The following is an 18,014-nucleotide window of genomic DNA, read 5'->3' as shown; positions in this document are numbered from 1 at the left end:
ACACCTCTGGTCCTGGTACCCCATGACTCTGGAAAGTGGTCCAAAACCCTCTCTGAATAAACAGTGGAAACGACCACGTATCTCATAGTATGCAGTACAATGGCATATATAATGCAGCTCTGTCTCTGGCTCCCTATGGCATACTCGGCATATCCTGGCCTCAGCTGGTATACCTCTATATCGGCCAATCTCAATCTCAAGCTGGTGTGAGGATGTGCGAATCTGACCAATAGCACATCGTACTGCATGAGACAAGTGTACATCCATGTAACTGGGTCTGATCAAAGCTGAAGAAAATGCTCTCTGTAGAAAGCCATCTTCGTGCCCAGCTCCTCAGTCGGCTGTATCCATGTCCTCCTAATGTCCAGCTGAACTAAATCCTGACGGATGAGTCTGGTAATCTCTGTCCGTGTAAGAGTGAGAGAGGGTGCCTCCAGAGAATACTGGAAGGGAGGCAATCTGTCCATGCTAAAACCATGTGCCTGGAACCAAGATGTCATCTGTCCATACCAACAAGCCGTGTCTCCCTGTAAAGCTAATTGTCGGGAGGACTCCAGGGCGAGGCGTGCATATCTGTCTCGGGGGAGATCCCACAAGCCATGTATGTAGGAGACTGATCTCGTAAGAGCCTCAATCACCAGAGGGGCAGCCGCCAGCTCTGCTCGAATAATCTCATGAGGTACCACAGCCTTGGCTCTAATAAGCCTAGCAATCATAGATACCAAAGGCCTCTCCATACCTCTCCACCCGCCTGCGCTGTGATGGCCCACTGAAGGTCCCCATATCTGCACTCCATAAAGCATAGCTGATGTCACTAGAGTGTCAAAAAGCCAGAGTTTCGTTCGAGGTTCCTGAAACTGAACCTGCGAACACATCCTCTCCAAACCACCCAGGGCTGCATGTGCTCTAGTCAATCTAGTCTCTGCTGCTCTCCTCATCGAAAACACTTGCCCACTGAATACTACCCCAAGATATGTATATGCATCTGTATACTCCACAATCTCCTGCCCATATGTAAATGTGGAAGCTGATCGCCTAACCCACTGTGGCGTGGTGTTAAACACCATAACCTTGGTTTTGCCAAGGTTGACAGACAATCCACTATCATGTGCAAACTCATGTAAAGCATCCAGATGACGCTGCATACCCTCAGGGGAGTCAGAGATCAACACAATATCATCAGCATATAACAATAGTGGGATCCATGTACCTGCTAGCTGGGCTCCTCTGTCCCCCAATCTCTCAATGTAGTCAGAAGCCTCATCCACATACATACCAAACAGTGAAGGAGATAACGGGCAACCTTGCTTCACTCCTATAGTGGAGTGAACCAAAGTAGAGACCCCTTCTGGGGTGCGTACCTGTCCTGCAACTGATCTGTATAAAGCCATAATTCCCCATATGAGCTCTGTGGGTACCCCCATCTCCTGTAATTGCCTCATCAATCTGGCTCTGGGCACTGTATCAAATGCTTTGCGGAAGTCCACAAAGCTACAATAAATCCGTCGCCCATGCGACCTGCCCTCCTCAATAATGGCCCGCAAAGTCAAGATGTGGTCAAGAGTAGAGAAACCTCTCCTGAACCCTGCCTGTCCCTCTGCTCGAATGCCAACTCTCTCTGCCCATCTACTCAACTGCTGCTCAAGAATGGATGCATACAATCGTGCTAGTGTGTGACCAATCATAATAGTGCGATAATTCCCTGGCTGCATAGGGTCCCCTGACTTGAAGATAGGCACGATGGTGGACCTACTCCAAGTCTCGGGTAAGCCTTCGCACATAGCACGATTGAACATCACTGCTAGAAGCTCTGCCAGCATGTCTCTCGCATGAATAAAGTGCTCAGCAACCAATCCATCGTGATCATATGCTCTCCCAGTCTTCATCCTATCAATGGCCTTCCTTACCATCTCTGCGGTAAAGAAAGTACATGTCTGTGGGCATGGTGCTGGCGGGTCAGGAAAAGGTGTCTGTCCAGGAACTGTATATAGAGATGCTCCATAACTACCCCAGACCTCTGTAGAAGTGATGGCCAAAGCAGGGGAGGACTCATGAAACAGACGCCAAGCCTCCCTCGAATCCTGGCTCAAGAACAGCTGATATAATTCCTGCTCTAGCTGAGCAAGGAAGGCCCGCTTCTTCCTTCGCACAAGGCGTCGGAAGGCAATACGTGACTGTCGGTGAGTAGTGACTCCCAAAGCAACCTCCCGCTGCAGTCGGGCTCTGGTCTCTCTGCACTCCTCATCATACCAGCTGTTCTGGGGCATACATCTAGAATGCTGTCTCTGTCCAGGCTGAGTATGTGGATATGCCTCTCTCGCTGCATCATGTAAAGTCTCTGTCAGTATATGGGTCAACTCCTCCAAAGGTCTCCCTGGCTCCTCTGTGTACAGACGTCTATAAATCCCATCTGTGTAGACAGCATCAGTCTCTGAGGTAAAAGTATATCGAGTGTGATCTGCCCCTCGTGTCCTCTGAGCTGTGGTAAAGTGAAAAGAGATAGTCAATGTCAACAATGCATGATCCACTTCTACCCCAATGGGCCGAGATCCAACTGTGAAGTCCTCAATGCATGAAACAAAGCTGGGCATAGCCATAACATAATCCACTGTGCTAGCACCATGTCTATGTGGAAAGCAAGTAAATCCAGCTCTGCTGACGGAAACCTCTGCAAGCCATTAAGTATGGCCAACCCATGCGCAGTCCCCATATCTACCAAATATCTCCCATACTCTGTGCACTCCACATCCTGTGAGCGTCTGTCTAATCCCATATCCAGAGTGTCCAACTCTCTCAGCATCTCCTCCGAGGTATCATAAAAGGCTGTCTGGCGGTTGCCCGTCCGGGCATTAAAGTCCCCTAACAGGATGATGTCTCCATCCCTAGAGAACTCCCATATGTCATCATCTAGCACAGAGAAAGGAGACTGCCCTCTAGGTGCTGCATATGTCGATGTACTAGGAGCAAAATAGCATATGGCAATATACAGGAATCTGCCTGTGTCGGCCCTCAGTCTCACCCACATATATCTGGCCTGATCATCTCTCCGAACTATGTGTAGAAGCGGTTGCAGCTCCTCCCTGAAAAGAACTGCCACCCCTCCTGATCCTCTACTACTGTGTACCGATCTCGTCCCTACTCTGCAAGCTGTCTCCCATCTGTATCCTGTCACCTGTGGCATCATCTGACCAGGGGCCTGGTGAGTCTCCGAGTAGAAGACTATATCTCTATCTCTAAAGCTGTCCTCAAAGGCACCTACATCAAGTCTGAGGGATCCATTGCAGTTCCAAGCTGCCAGCTTTAATTTGGTCCCATAGGTCTCGCACCGTCATGTAGAGCGTCGCTCCACAATGACCACCCTCCCTTCTCTATAAAATGCTATCTTACCCTTTTCTCTTGCCGCTCTAATGTCTGGCATGACTTCCTTCATATGTGCAAGCTGTGAAAGAGTAAGATCATCACCAAGAAAAATGCCTGTATTCTTTAAAGTGGGTTGTCTCTTCAAGAACTCCTTCTTCGCCTCAATAGAAGGGAAGCGAAGTATGAGAGCTCTTTCCTTTGATGTTTCCCCGTTGCCTCCGCTTTTTTTGCCCACTCTCCAGGCTTTTGCGTGTGTCGGACTGTCAATCCCCATCAACACCATAAGCTCTTTCACCTCCTCTTCAACTTTATCCCCATCTTTAAGGCCGGTAATCCTCACATGCAAAGCACGTGTACGTCTTCGTTGTTCCTCTTCCAAAGTCATGTTAATGATTGTAGGTGTAGGGGTTGTTATCTCCTTACCTTTACCCTTCTTGGCGACCTCTATCCACTTCTCCGCTTCATCCATCTTCTTTTGCGTCTTGGTGATGACTTCCGCCCATGAGGAAGTCTTTGCTTCTTGTTGCTTCTCTTCTTCCTTAATTGCCCGTACTTGTTCCTTGATAACCTTGAGCTCTTCTATCATGGATGGCTGAATTTCACCTTCTTCAAGTCCACCATTTGCCTTGGCCTCTGCAAGCTCCCTCTAAAGAGCTGAAATTACGCCTTTGAGCGTGTTGACTTCCCCGTGAAGGTCTTTGACTTCCGCTATGAGGTCCTCCTCCTCCTCTTTCCACCGCTTACCCTCATTGAATACCATTTGGAGAAAGTTTGCTTTCTCCTTCCACCATCCCTCCATCTCTGCCTTCCATTCCTTCATTTCCTTTTCCACATTTGTTATCCTCTTGTTTGTGACCATAAAGGTCGCCTTCGTCGGGTTGCGCAAAGTGGAAGCCATGGAAGAAGCGAGAGAGAGAGAGTTATGCTGCTGCCTTGGGGGCCTGAGCAAGGGTGGGTGCGGAAAGAGGGGCGCCCAGCCTAACGGATAGATAGGCTGGCCATTGCCAGCAGACCTGTGCGGCGTACAGCGAACAGGGCAGCAGGCGGGAGGGAAGGTGGCGGCGGCGAGCAGGGGAGGCGGCGGAAGCGAGCAGGGCGAACAGCAGGCGGCGCTAACAGGGCGGCGGAAGCGATGAGGGTGGCGGCGGCGAGCAGGGGAGGCGGCGGACAAGGAAGGGCGGCGGAAGCGAGAGAGAGAGAGAGAGAGAGAGAGAGAGAGAGAGAGAGAGAGAGAGAGAGAGAGAGAGAGCAGGGCGAACAGCAGGCGGCGCTAACAGGGCCTGCTCGCAGGCGGCGCTAACAGGGCCTGCTCGCAGGCGGCGCTAACAGGGCAGCGGAAGCGATGAGGGTGGCGGCGGCGAGCAGGGGAGGCGGCGGACAGGGAAGGGCGGCGGAAGCGAGAGAGAGAGAGAGAGAGAGAGAGAGAGAGAGAGAGAGAGAGAGAGAGAGAGAGAGAGAGAGAGAGAGAGCCACACATGTGGCTTGTAATGCCAAATAATCTCGCCGGCTTGATCAATGAGAAAGGGACCCGTGTGCCATGTGCGCAAGAAGGCCTCTTGCCATCTACGCATGCGATTCGGCCAGCTGTGAAGCTTCCCCCACTGATCGCGGATGGTATGAATGAGGTCCGTCCAAATGGAGTAGATGGACTCATTTGGAGGGGTGAGAGTACCCTCAATGGCCTTGTTGCAATGGGCCCACCATAAATTCCATGCAGTTATGCCGCTGATGATCTATCATCTCACATCTCAGACTAGTGCCCGGAGATCAGGGCCCTGCAAACCTGTCGCGTGTGGGAACTGTATCGATTCTGCAGTGAGAGTCAGAGGACCTGCCCACCTGCTGCCCCCTCATAGAAAAGAGTGGGGTCGATCTCAGTCACCTAGGCTTCTGCCCCCACATGATAGTATGCGGAGTGGACTGCACCATCGGGTATAGGCAAAGGATCTTTTGCCAAACCTGTTGCGCTTTTGGACAGTCCCAAAGGCTGTGCCGCCCCAACTCCATGGGTGGTTGCATCGCACGCACTGTGCCGGCCATTCCCTCCGATGGCCAACCAAGTGCCGGTAGCGAGGCTGCGGTGGGCTAATGCCCAGAGAAAGAGTGTGACTTTCCTAGGCCAGTAGTTGTGCCATAACTGCTTCCAAAAATCTCCTAGGAAGCAGGAAGAGATGTCGTGGGTGGCCCAGTGGTCTGCTGTTGTCGGGGTGCCATCAATCTTGTGAATCTGTATCCTACGACCCATCCTCACCATGTAATGAAAAAAGGGGCCGGGCTCTCTGGGCTGAAGGGGTCTTGCCACTCCTGCTCGCTTGGATCCCACTAGACGTGAGTCAGAGGTCGGCTCTCCTAGAGCTATAGGTGCCAAGAACTGTTGCGGGCGCCACCTTGGTTGGAGGAGGGTTGATGTGCCATTGGTGATCATGAAAGTCAAGAATCCTCACCCACTAAAGAGATCCCCCCACTGTAGTCCTTTGTGGGGGAGAGGGTCATCCAGCCCTCGAGACCAACATAGAAAATGAGTGAATGTATTAAGCTTTGCTTAATCTTGTTTTAACTGTTGCAAAACTCCCACAGAGCTGAAATCAAGAGAAAGAAGCAAATTTACCCAAATCTGAGCCCCCAGTCGTGTTCGCCATGTAGGAAAACCCTTGGGGTCAGCTTGATTCGACTTCAAATGATTTGAATGTGCAGATAAGGGCGATTTACTGAGAAGTTTGGGCAACTGTTATTGACGTCTCCCGAGCTGCAGCGTGTGCCTTTTCTAGAAATGTTTGTACCGATTTGGAGTGCCTTTGAGTGACGTTCATGGCCCAAGTCAAGAGCTTTGGAGAAGCTGCCTTGGATGGAGCGATATGAGTCCTCCAATGGAGAAGGGTTCTGCAGATGGCTAAGAGAGGGGTGACTATGCTAATAATCAGGATTAGTGCTAATGAAAGTTGCTACTCTTCAATAGGGATGCTAATATCTAATTAACCTAGCTCTGATACCAAATGAAGGAATTATGGTGGTACATAATGATCAAGAAGCAACATGGTGAAGCATAATGAAACACTTAAGCTAAGAAGATTAACACATGGATTAACATAAGCATAGGTGTGATTAGTATAATCATGCACACATTGTGTTAGCTGAGTTGCCTCTTATATATGCATCATGGTTACATTGATTCACTGAAGGAACTCGTGGGCATGAACCTAGGAGGCATCTCCACATCTTCTCCTAAACCTCCTCCACCATAAAGCCTAGAATCTCTCCACCTCTCCATAACTCGTGCGCTCTGATTTTTAACTCATCTACTGGTGCTTTTACATGGATAAAATGATCATGAACCTTAGTCCCTTGTTCCCTAATGTCATTAAGGATATGTTGGTGTATCCATGAAAAGTTGCTTCTGAGCTCAGAGTAGAGCTATGGTATCTGGTGTTGGTGGAAGAGTATGGTCTCCTTTGAGGGAGACATGTTCCTGCTGATGTGTACTCTCCTCTGCAGACATTTTTCTGAAGTCGGCGGTCATGCCAAAGCGAAGTTTAACCATCCAAGGATGCTCTCACGCTAGGATGCAGTGTGTGGGGACAAGCTGAATCTGATTCCAATGTAACATGCAGCGGAATTATGCGTAGACGAAGGATCCTGTCACACAAAGTCTCACACCGCCTTTTGTATCCTGAGTTTCGTGAGTCTTTAGTAATCCACTTTAACACTTCAAACTTTAAGAGATGAGAGGGAGAGAGAGAGATCTGTACACCTAATTGGGTCCCAAATTACCCACTGAAGGGCCCCTTCCTATTGCTAGGAGTATTTGCTTTATTTCTTTGAAGAGAATGACTGTATGATTGACTTTGGGACTGTAGATAAGCCAAACGCAAGACCTTCGGAAGACCAAGAGTCGGGCTAACTGTACACTGCTGTAGGAGCACCAATGATGACCAATCTCGACGTCAATGCACTCTTCCAAGGGGCTGTAGGAAGGCAGCAAACTGTGGTTGAGAGAAAGGCTGATTGGAGACTGCTCTATGGCTGTGAATATGCAACGATGAAGGCTGGTATACAGGCTGAGATGTTGCGTTTTCTGCAAATGGTGAAGAAGCTGTGTTTTCTCCAACGATGAGCAGAAGAGGATGCGCTGCAGTCTGTAGACACTTACTAGATGATGATCGCTTGAATGCTTGATGATTGCTGAATGCTGGAATGCCTGAATGAATGCAAACGCTTTCTATTTATATGCATGGGATGGGCTGGTCGGTTGGCTGCTACAGGTCAGCTGCTCATCACGACTTGCTAATATGTTGAATATAATGCTAATAATGCTGGCTGACTGGATATTAATGCTGTTGACTGGATAATAAGCTTGGATAAAATGGTCTGAGGCTTATGCAATGGATTATATGCTTATGCAATGGTTCACATGCACATGAGATGAATGCTATGGAAATGCAGACCATGACCTAATGCAAACCCTAGGCTTCTACTGACTTCTACATGCATGAATGATTCTCTTCAAGTGGGTTAAGGGACTTGACTGACTGACCGACACTTTAAGGCTGAGGAAATACCTACGTAGCTTGTGCCTGACATATCCTGGACTGGGGCTTACAATGGGGCCACAACAAACGACAAAATCATATCCTAAAGGGTCCTACTTCTGTACAATGATGCTCCTGAAGAGGGTTTTCCAAATCAAGGGCTGGTGGAGTTGTTGGTGTTGGACTCACACACTCACACACACAAACCTGCACACTAGGGTTAGGTGCAGGATGGAGAAGCTCACACACAGAAATGAGAGAGAGAGAGAGAGAGAGAGCCAAAAGTGCGTGTACGCAGCCTCACAAGTAGATGTGGCAACAGTGGGTTGCTTTTTACTCAACCAAGATATGCATGAACTGCCAAGAAAAAACAATTCCCACTGGTGGATTGCCTGGTATCATAATCACGAGCCCAATTTGAATCACTGTATGCATAAAGCTGCAAGCTGCCCCCCCCTGGGATAGAACAAACCAAGATCCAGGGTACCCTGAAGATAACAAAATATGCGTTTGACTGCTTGCCAATGCTTTGTGCTTGGGCTGTGCATGAATTTGCTCAACAAAGACACCCCAAAAGATATGTCTGGCCTCGTGTTACTCAAGTAAATGAGACATCCAACTGCCTGGCTGTAAATGCCGACCACAAAAGGCTCTCCAATATCATGCATAGTAAGCCTTACACCTGGTTCTACTGGAGTAGAAATGGGCTTACATTCATCCATGTGAAACCTTTTTAGCAAACTTTTTATGTACTTAGTTTGCTGCATAACAATGCCATCATGTGTATGCATAAACTGTATGCCAAGATAGTAGTGTAAAGGCCCCAAATCTGACATATCAAATTCAGCTTTCAAATCTGAAATTTGTGCTTTGCTAGTATCTGTAATGAGCATGTCATCTACATACAAGATGACTATGAGAATATCGGCACCGGTTTTCTTCACATACAATGTGCTTTCAGCTAGACTATTCACATAACCTTGGCTGGTTCGATGAGCATGTATTTTATCATACCAAGCTCTTGGAGCTTGCTTTAACCCATACAATGCTTTGTGTAACCTGCATACTTTATGTTCCTCACCAAGAACTACAAAACCAATGGGCTGATTTACATATACTTCCTCCTGTAAATCCCCATTTAAGAATGCAGTTTTGATGTCCAGTTGATGCACTTTCCATCCTTTATGTGCAGCCAATGCAATCACTGATCTTATTGTGGTCATTCTCGAAGTAGGAGCAAAAGTCTCTTCATAATCTATTCCCTTTTTCTGGGAGTAGCCTTTAGCCACAAGTCTTGCTTTGTACCTGTCAATAGTACCATCAGACTTCCTTTTGACTTTGTACACCCACTTTGTTCCAATGACATGCTTGCCTTTAGGCAATTCCACACGATCCCAAGTATTGTTCTTCATGATAGAAGAGATTTCAGCTTGCATAGCTTGCACCCAATGCTCATTCTCATGTGCTTCTTCATAAGAAGAAGGGTCTTCTGAATCAAAGAGACCACCCATGGCTAATGCAGACTCCCCACGATGTATATTCGATGTATATTCAATGCATGGTTGAAACTAGCCCTTGTTCTACCTGTGAGTGGAGCTGCAAGTTTGCTTTCTTGCAAAGTTTTCAGCAACCATCTTGGCACTGACTTGGCTGTGTCTATGGTTGTTTGCTCTTCCTTGACAAGATCTTCCACTTCTTCCATAGAAGGGGGCTGAATGGCTGGCTGATCCACATGTTCTACATGAGGATTTTCTTGTGTAGGGGCTGGCTGATCTGAATCCCCCCTAATTGCAATGGGTAATAGTCCATCAAACATGTCGTGTATGCCTGTATCATTACTTTTATACAAGCTGTACATGGGCTGTTCTGAATTTTCAGCAAATACCACATCTCTATTGACAAAAATCCTTTGTGTTGTTGGATTATAAAGACGGTATCCTTTGCTCTCATTGCTGTAGCCCACAAAAATGCATTTCATTGCTTTGTCATCTAGCTTTGTTCGGAGTTGTTCTGGCACATGTGCATATGCCAAACACCCAAATGTACGCATATAATCCACTATTGGCTTTCGGCTATACCAAGCCTCAAATGGTGTTATGGTTTTCAAAGCTTTTGTTGGACACTTGTTCAACACATGAGTTGCACACATTATAGCTTCCATCCAAAAATTGTGAGGCAACTTTTGTGCTTTCACCATGCATCTTGCCATCTCCATGAGAGATCTATTTTTCCTCTCAGCGACACCATTCTGCTGCGGTGTATAAGGCACAGTACATTGGTGTTTGATGCCCTTTTGAAGCATATAATCCTTGAATGCATTTGACATGTATTCTCCACCTCTATCTGAGCGGAGTGCTTGGACTTTACATCCACACATATTTTCAGCCATTGCTACAAAGTGTCTGCTTTCGCTTTCAAAGGGTAAACCCAAGCAAACCTGGAGTAGTCATCAATGAATGTGACGAAGTAAAGATGCCCCCCTATGGATGGTGTCCGCATTGGACCACATACATCACTATGTATGAGCTGTAATTTACTTTCAGCTCTAACAGCTCCATCTTTGGGGAATGGTTTTCGTTGCATCTTTCCCAAAATACACCCCTCACATACATGTCTTGGTGGAGACTCAAGATGCGGCATATTATCAACCATATGATGCTTCTGCAAAAGCATCAAACTCCGAAAATTTACATGCCCAAAACGAGCATCCCATAGCTCTGGATCATGCATAGCAGGAGTGTGGACAGCCACTGTATTTGCATCATAAGTACGCTTGTCATAGCTGTCCAGCTTATACAAGCCTTTGTATCGTGTTCCAGAAGTGACTATTTCATAACCCTTTGATGGGTCTTTTACCAAACACTTCCCATCTTCAAATTCAACCTTCAAACCTTGGTCGTTTATGGCTGAGACGGAGAGCAGATTTTTCTTTATCCCTGGAACATACAATGCATTTTTCATACATATTGGCACCATTGGCCGCAATAAGTATGACATTGCCAATTCCCTTTACTGGATATGTGGTATGATCTGCACATGATACAGTGCGGCCATTTGAAGCATAAACCAAGTGCTGAAATACATCTTTGCATGAAGTGATGTGGCTCGAAGCACCACTATCAAAATACCATGATACATCCTGTCTGTCAGATGAAATGCAAGACATATCATCGTCTGAAGCACTTGGTGTGCCACTAGTGTATGTGACCAAAAAAGTGTACTCTTCTTGGATTACATTAGCTGATTGCTGTGCTTTGTCATCAGAAGAGTCTGCTACTGCATTGCCTGCTTCTTTCCTTTTCTCTTTTGCAATCCGCTTCCTACATTCACTGATGTAGTGTCCAGGCTTATGGCAGTAGTGACATTTGCCCTTCTTTTTGGGCTTGTTTGCATCCCCCTTGTCAGACTTTTCACCACCAGAAGAGGGCTGTCCATGACCAGCCTTGCTAGACTGTTGTCCCCCATGCTTAAGCTCTTTGCTTTACCCTTATCCTTGGCTGTAAATGCCTTGTCTCCACCACGGTTGCTCGATAAGTTTGCTCTTGTTTGCTCTTCCTGCAAGAGTAAACCCACCAGCTCTTCAAAAGTGACGGGATCACCACCTCCTCTCATTGAGAGGTTGAGAAAGGTGTGAAAGCCCAAGTAGGAAGGTGGTAAAGAATGAAGAGTGTTGGTGACCAGCTGTCTGTCTTGGATAACCTCATCAATGTTGAGAAATTGTTCGTGCAAATCTTTCACTTTGGTGAGATGATCTGCCATGGAATCACCCTCATCCATAGAAAGAAGATCCAATTGCCTCTTCAAGTAGGCAACTCTTGCCTCGTTGTGTACTTGATACATTGCTTCCAATGTGTCCCATGCAAGCTTCGATGTCTTGCAAGAACGAATGTGTGGAATAATAGTCCTTTTCATTGAAAGGGCTATCAATTACATGGCCTGTGCATCCCTAGAGTCCCATCTCTTCTGCTCTTGTGTGGGAGCAGGTTCTACTTCAGGAGCTCTTTGAGCACCTCCCCTTTGAGGCGTGGCTGGTTGTATGGTAAGTGGACGTGTGTCATCACCACACACGATGCCCCAAAGCCCTTTGGCTACCAGCAAATTACGGATCATGAAACTCCAGAGGGAGTAGTTAGATCCATCTGTAGCATTTTAAGCCATGTCAACAAAATATACCTGCAAGCAAACCAAGCACCAATGTGCACTGCCAGGCAACGAAATGTCCTGTGCAAATGTTTGCCTGCAAACTGAAGCGAGTGTAAACGTGTACCAAATTGTCCAATTACACACAATGTGTATACAATTGCGACAAATCACAGCTGTAATGCCCAGTTACATGCTCCAATCTGAAAAGCCCCAATTTTTATGCACTCCAATCGCTTCAATGTGCAGTTAATTGGCCAATTTTCACAAAAGCCCCAAATTTTTGCAACTGAAAGAGGCTCAATTTGCTGATTTTGACCTCAATTTGGAAAACCCCCAAATTGCAAGCAAAGCAACCTGTCCAATTTCTCAATTTGGCCTCAAATTGAGAAATCCCCCAAATTGCATGAACCTTGGATCACCTGCAAGTTTTCAAATTTTCCTGGCAATCCCCCAAAATTTGTTGAACCTGGAGCAGAGTGCTTGCAAAGCTTTTTCCCTTTTTTTTTGGTTTTGTTTTGTTTTGTTTTTTTATTTGTACCTTGAAAACAAGTACCTGCACGTGGAGGGGCAGTACTGATGTGCAGGCGGATGAACTGCAGGTGAGAAGAGGCGAAAACGGGTGAATGGAGGGCATGGGCGCTGAGCTGCGGCGGACGGAGGACCTGGGTGGCGGACGTGGGCGCTGGGCGGCGGAGCAGGGACGGCGGGGCGGAGGCTCTGCTGGACGGCGGCGGTCCTGGCTCTAGTAGAGCCGCTAGCCGGGAGGGGCGGCGGCGGTGATGGGCGCACTAGCGCCGCCGGCCGGGAGGCGCGCAGCGGCGGCCACCTGGGCAGTACCGTAGCCGGCTGGGCTGGGCGGAGGTGGTTGCCTGCGCAGTAACGCCGCTGGCCCAGGGCTGGGTGGAGGCGGCTGACTGGGCTGGGCGATGGACGGAATCTACAACTTCGACGGAAATCTGCAGGCGACGGATCCGGCCGATGGAAATTCACAGCTTGCTGCAGATTTCAGGGATAGAAATCCACAGGTAGCCCCCAGCTCTGATACCAATTGTTGGTGTTGGACTCACACACTCACACACACAAACCTGCACATTAGGGTTAGGTGCAGGATGGAGAAGCTCACACATAGAAATGAGAGAGAGAGAGAGCCAAAAGTGTGGTAGCCACAAAATGCAAGTCAACCCTTGCATGTGTGTCACATCCATATAATATAGAAGTACAAAATATTATATGTAGAGTGTCCTTTCACACTTGATATCCAAGGGGAAAAACCACATGGGAAAAAGTGCCCTTGGTTAAGCCCTGTTCACACACAGCACTACCATAAGTGAGCATATGCCTACAGGAGTCTCTCCTCAAAAGAGGTCGGGGGTAACTAAATGAGGGCTGGCTTGAGGTGGTCCCAAGCTTTGATCAAATTGGTAGCAAAGCGGTCCTTGAAGGAGGATCCGAGTCTGTAGGGTTGGGCCTTCGTGAAGAAGCACCGCACATAGGGGGTCCATGTTCCACCAAGAGACGGCATGTGGACCGATATCCGAGCTAAGAGCTTATCCTCTCGCTGAAGTCCTCGAATGACCAGCTTGCCTAGGAGGGCTTTGTTGTGAATAGCTGGATCAATGATGCCCACCCACCACGATGATGGGGCTGAATTATTACCCTCCAGGCCACCTTGGCCCTCGTAGGACGGTTGTCTGTCCCTGCCCAAAGAAAGTTCTGGCTCAACCTATGCACTTGTCCGAGGCATGCCCTGGAGAGTGGTGGCCAAGAGCAGCTACCACCATGCGGTCAGCAAGGGAGAGCCGGGTAGTGGTTCAGTAAAGGAGCTTCTTTCCGATGCTCAAAAGAAGAGGGGCCATTTGTTGCTTTGGTGACATCAATCCCTCATCCCAAATATCTGACCGGGGTCCGTGGGGAATTCACTGAAAAGACTTAACTGGTCTCCAAGACGGGGTGGGTGAAGGTCCAACCCAAAAACCACACGACTTATGCCAGTTGATCTAAGCTCCTGATGCTAAGCAGAAGGCCTCGATGGTCTGCACAAATCTCTGACGATTCCTCTCCTTTCTCGAGAGGTAGATGGCGGTATTATCTGCAAGCTCAGAGTCAAGAAGCTCCTCTTTTGAGGAGATGGGGAGACCAAGACCTTGCAGCTCAGGTCCCTGGGCATCCAAGAAATTGGTCATCGCCTCAGCAACAAAGAAGAAGAGGAAGGGGGCGAGTGGGAATCCCTGACGGACTGATCTGGTAAATCGGAAACCTGTCCCCTTTGGCCCCCTGAATGAGGACCCGACAGAATAAAGCGCTGAGACTCCCTGGATCCATCTGGCCGGGAATCCCATCTCTGTCATAGGCTTTCTCAAAGTCTAGGAGCAGCACTGCCATGTCTTCTTGGCGAAAGTGGGCCGTGGGCGGTCGCCTTCCAAAAAGTGAAGATGTTATCCAAGATGCCATTTTCATGGATGAAGCATGTCTGAGGGCCATGAATCAAATATGGGAGGTGAGCCTGCAGGCAGTGGCTGATGACTTTGGTTAGGCGCTGCCAAGAAGGGGGATGGGGTGCCACTGTTGTACCGCCAACGGTGACCACCGTCTTCGGGAATCAAGTGAATGAACCCCTCTGAAAACCCCTCCGGCATGTGGCCAGTGATCATGATCTCATTGAAGGCGGCCTGAAAGATGTCCTCTATGAGGTCCCAGCGATGAAGGAAGAGAGAAATCGGGAGTTTGTCCGCTCTGGGGCATTTGCTCTGCGAGGCATGGCCTGGAGTGCGTTACTCAGCTCCTTGCTTGAGAAGGGGGAGCTCATAAATCTTTGCATTCCAGGGGAAACTGGGGGGGGGGGGAGGCGGGGGAGCACCTCTCGTGTGTGCTGCCATACTCTCGCTGTCTCGATCTGGGGAGTGAGGGGACCGGCCGAGAGGAGCTCTGTAAAAATCTGTGGCAATGGCCTGCACCTGAGGGGGATGTGACTCAATGGTGCCATCTGGACGACTTAGCTTGCGGATCCCGTCTCAGCGGTGGTGAGGGCCTGTAATCTGGAAGAAACCCCGCTTTACTCTGTCGCCTGATTGGGTCCAGAAGGATGCATTGTCATGGTATCTGAAATTCATTTTCCTCTCCTCTATCGAGCGTAACTCTGTGCATTGTCTTCTCTCCCTCTCACTAGTTAATATAAAATCAGTAACAGTATAGAAAAAGATATCACATAAAATAGCCATTTACAATAACACAATGGTAAATATAAAACTAATTATATAAAGCGATATTAGTATAGGTAATTAATATTAAAAAATATATTCATCATTTTGTCACATGTGATAGCATAATCCAACTGTTAATATACAAGTAAAAAATACTAAAATGAATTACCATACATAAATATACATTCACAAGATTTAGTTATTAAATTATGTATGTAAATCTCTCTCTCTCTCTCTCTCTCTCTCTCTCTCTCTCTCTCCACACACGCGTGCACACAAACCACCAAGCAAAGGCAGGCACTTATATAGAATTTCTTCTTTTGTTTCACTTTGTAATGAAAACTTGAGGTTGCCAACTTTTTTTAGTGCCCTTTTGCTTCAGGCCTTTGTGAAGTTGAAGCATGAGAGCAAAGCGGAGCATCTGTTTCTATTAAAACCAAGTGGAAAGCACTTGGAGCTGAGTTTGGTATGATATGCTTCCTTTAATTGAATTGCACAAACTCTTGTTTTAGGAGATTCTATCCTCAAAGTGTGGAAGGGAGAGTGTGACTTTAAGGTTATTCTTAAAAATTGTGTTGTCTGTTGGCCACACGCACTGGCCTGAAAGTCCAGCATAGTGGTGACCTATTTACCTTCCACTCGTGATGCAGGACCTCCTTGGTCTTGTGGAGAAGCTTAATTACCTATCTGGCGTGTACACAATTGAACTAATTGTTGGAGATGCCTCTATGGTTAGATCTTTACAAATTGACTTGTGAAAATGCTGTTTGAGCTGTAGGACTTTACTTGGTTGGGATACGATTATATCTGTTTCTCGCAGGAGAACTCACTCATGTGGAATTTGGGAACTGTGGAACTAGACCTGCCCGAACCCCCTGAAGGCATAACAAAACTTAACGCAATTGCAGATGTCCCATCCAAGTATGGGCCCAAACCAGAGATCACACACGTGTTCCGCCCGGCAGATAAACGGGCGCCTTCAACACTTTCAAATGCATTTCTAGTTCTCACTCTTGTGCCTCTATTAGGCTTCCTGGTCGGGGTAATCTCCTATCAAGGCCTTAATACAAATTTGTTTACATGTTTGTGGAGATTTTTTAGACTGTTGTTTACCTCTTTTCACTGTGTTCTAGCATGAAATTTGGAAACCTAACTCATCTTTTATGCTGGGTAGCTTAAATTGCTGAACTCAAATGTCAAGTGCTTCCCGACATCTGGGCTTCCAATGGTTGCGGCTCTCGTTTTCCATGCAGGAATTGCAAGTATTCTAGGACTTTATATCCTGTTTTGGCTAAAGGTCAGTTGACAACTGAAACTTGTGTTGACTGTGTAGAACTTCTTAATTTAGTGTTGACATGGTGGAATGCAAAGATGGGAAAGAATGTATTCATTTTTCAATGGGTTTGGTGTGTCAGTCTACGTCTGGATTATTGTGAAATGGAATGGTGTGGCCTTGAAAGGCTTTTGCCATTTCCATGGCAGCCTTTCCTTTCAGCACACAGAGTATGACTCATCTTTTTTCCCCCTTCTCGTCTCACTTTGACACTTGTTCTCCACTAGAACATGACCTTAGGAGGTTTATGCGGACGAACCACTTCCCTTTTCCCACCTTCATGCAGTAGGAGGATACCCTCCTCTTTATGCCCACTGCTTTGTGTGAATCCTGAGAGAGCACTCAGGAACCTTCGAGTAGGAGGATGAAGCTTGTCTGGATCATGAGAGCTACACACCTTCTATAGCCTTCCACTTCTGTCCCTCTCTATTCTTATCTGGAAGTCTGTTCTTGTGTCACAAGTTGTACCTCAAAGATCTGTGCGTGCGTGCGTGTGTGGATGGTCATGTGAACAGTGCTTTCACCAAAAAAAAAAGTGTGGATGGTCATGCTCATGGGCTGTGGACATGGATGTCCTTAGGTTAATGACTGGTGGCGACTTTATGTTGAGAAGCCTGCATGATGTGATTGAATTTTATATGCTGTTGAGGTGTCACTGCAGCTGTAACATGCCTTTATTTCTTTTTATTGCAGTTCAATCTGTTCCAGACTTTGAAGCTACTCGGGATCCTTGCAATGTTCATAACTGTACCCGGCTATTATCTTTTGTCACATCTGGCTGATTCATCATCGAAAATCAAAACTGCATGAGTGAAAGGCATCCTAAGACTGGATCAGTGGCAACTCGAGCATGGAAGAAGGTTCAACAGGTTATAGGTGGGCAATGAGGCAAAGAGTCTTTTTGAAGCTTTGTAGGAATTATTGACCTGTCTTATAGAACCCATCAATTTGTTATCTTGACTTTTTCTTTAGCAAGGAACTTGAGAGAGAAGGTTCGTGTTATGAAGGAGAGAATGTTATGACTAGAGAGAGTAGACATTGAAGGTGGCAGCTACCACTCCTTGAGGCTCGGTTATCATGTGTTGGGGCCTATTTTGACGTGGAGAAGCGCGCTGAATTTTTCTTGAGCCGTGATTACGTCGAGTGTGGACATTAGCTCCAGACATCGTTGATGGCACGACACCTAAATTATCAGAATGGCTCATCTTCAATTTCTTTTGTGCTATGATACTGACCTCTTTGAGCCATTATGTGGATTTTTGATCTGATATGCTGGAACTTAGTAAGCATCACATAAGTGTCCTTTAATGGCTACCTTGCTGCACAAAGCATCTTTTCTATGAGGGGGTAGGAAGGAGTGGCAGTGGGAAGCTTTTCCTCCTGAGAAAATGGGGATTCATTTCTGTGGTGGTCCATTTTGTGAGTAAAAGGAAAAGCTTCCCCATACAGGTA

General features: G+C 47.2%; 1 protein-coding gene across 10 annotated transcripts in view; it reads left to right on the top strand.

Annotated features, from left to right (window-relative positions):
• LOC147634908 (dolichyl-diphosphooligosaccharide--protein glycosyltransferase subunit 2-like) overlaps positions 1–17,808 on the top strand; it is a 62,660-nt gene extending 44,852 nt beyond the window's left edge. For 3 of the 10 annotated variants that reach the window (XM_086804150.1, XM_086804147.1, XM_086804153.1), the window contains 5 exons: positions 15,612–15,695; positions 15,880–15,960; positions 16,050–16,271; positions 16,404–16,526; positions 17,256–17,808. In XM_086804150.1, coding sequence (XP_086660276.1) covers positions 15,612–15,695; positions 15,880–15,960; positions 16,050–16,271; positions 16,404–16,526; positions 17,256–17,372 — 627 coding nt within the window. In that variant the 3' untranslated portion in view covers positions 17,373–17,808. The remainder of the gene's footprint in view (positions 1–15,611; positions 15,696–15,879; positions 15,961–16,049; positions 16,272–16,403; positions 16,527–17,255) is intronic. The other 7 variants (XR_015266817.1, XR_015266815.1, XR_015266818.1 and 4 more) reach the window with 4 other exon arrangements.
• Positions 17,809–18,014: the final 206 nt, after the last annotated feature.

The sequence above is a fragment of the Cibotium barometz genome, chromosome 10 (assembly GCF_041138505.1).
Source record: "Cibotium barometz isolate CiBa-2024 chromosome 10, ASM4113850v1, whole genome shotgun sequence".
Lineage (NCBI taxonomy): Eukaryota > Viridiplantae > Streptophyta > Polypodiopsida > Cyatheales > Cibotiaceae > Cibotium > Cibotium barometz.
The sequence above is the reverse complement of the archived record's forward strand: the minus strand, read 5'-3'. Positions and strand labels throughout refer to the sequence as shown.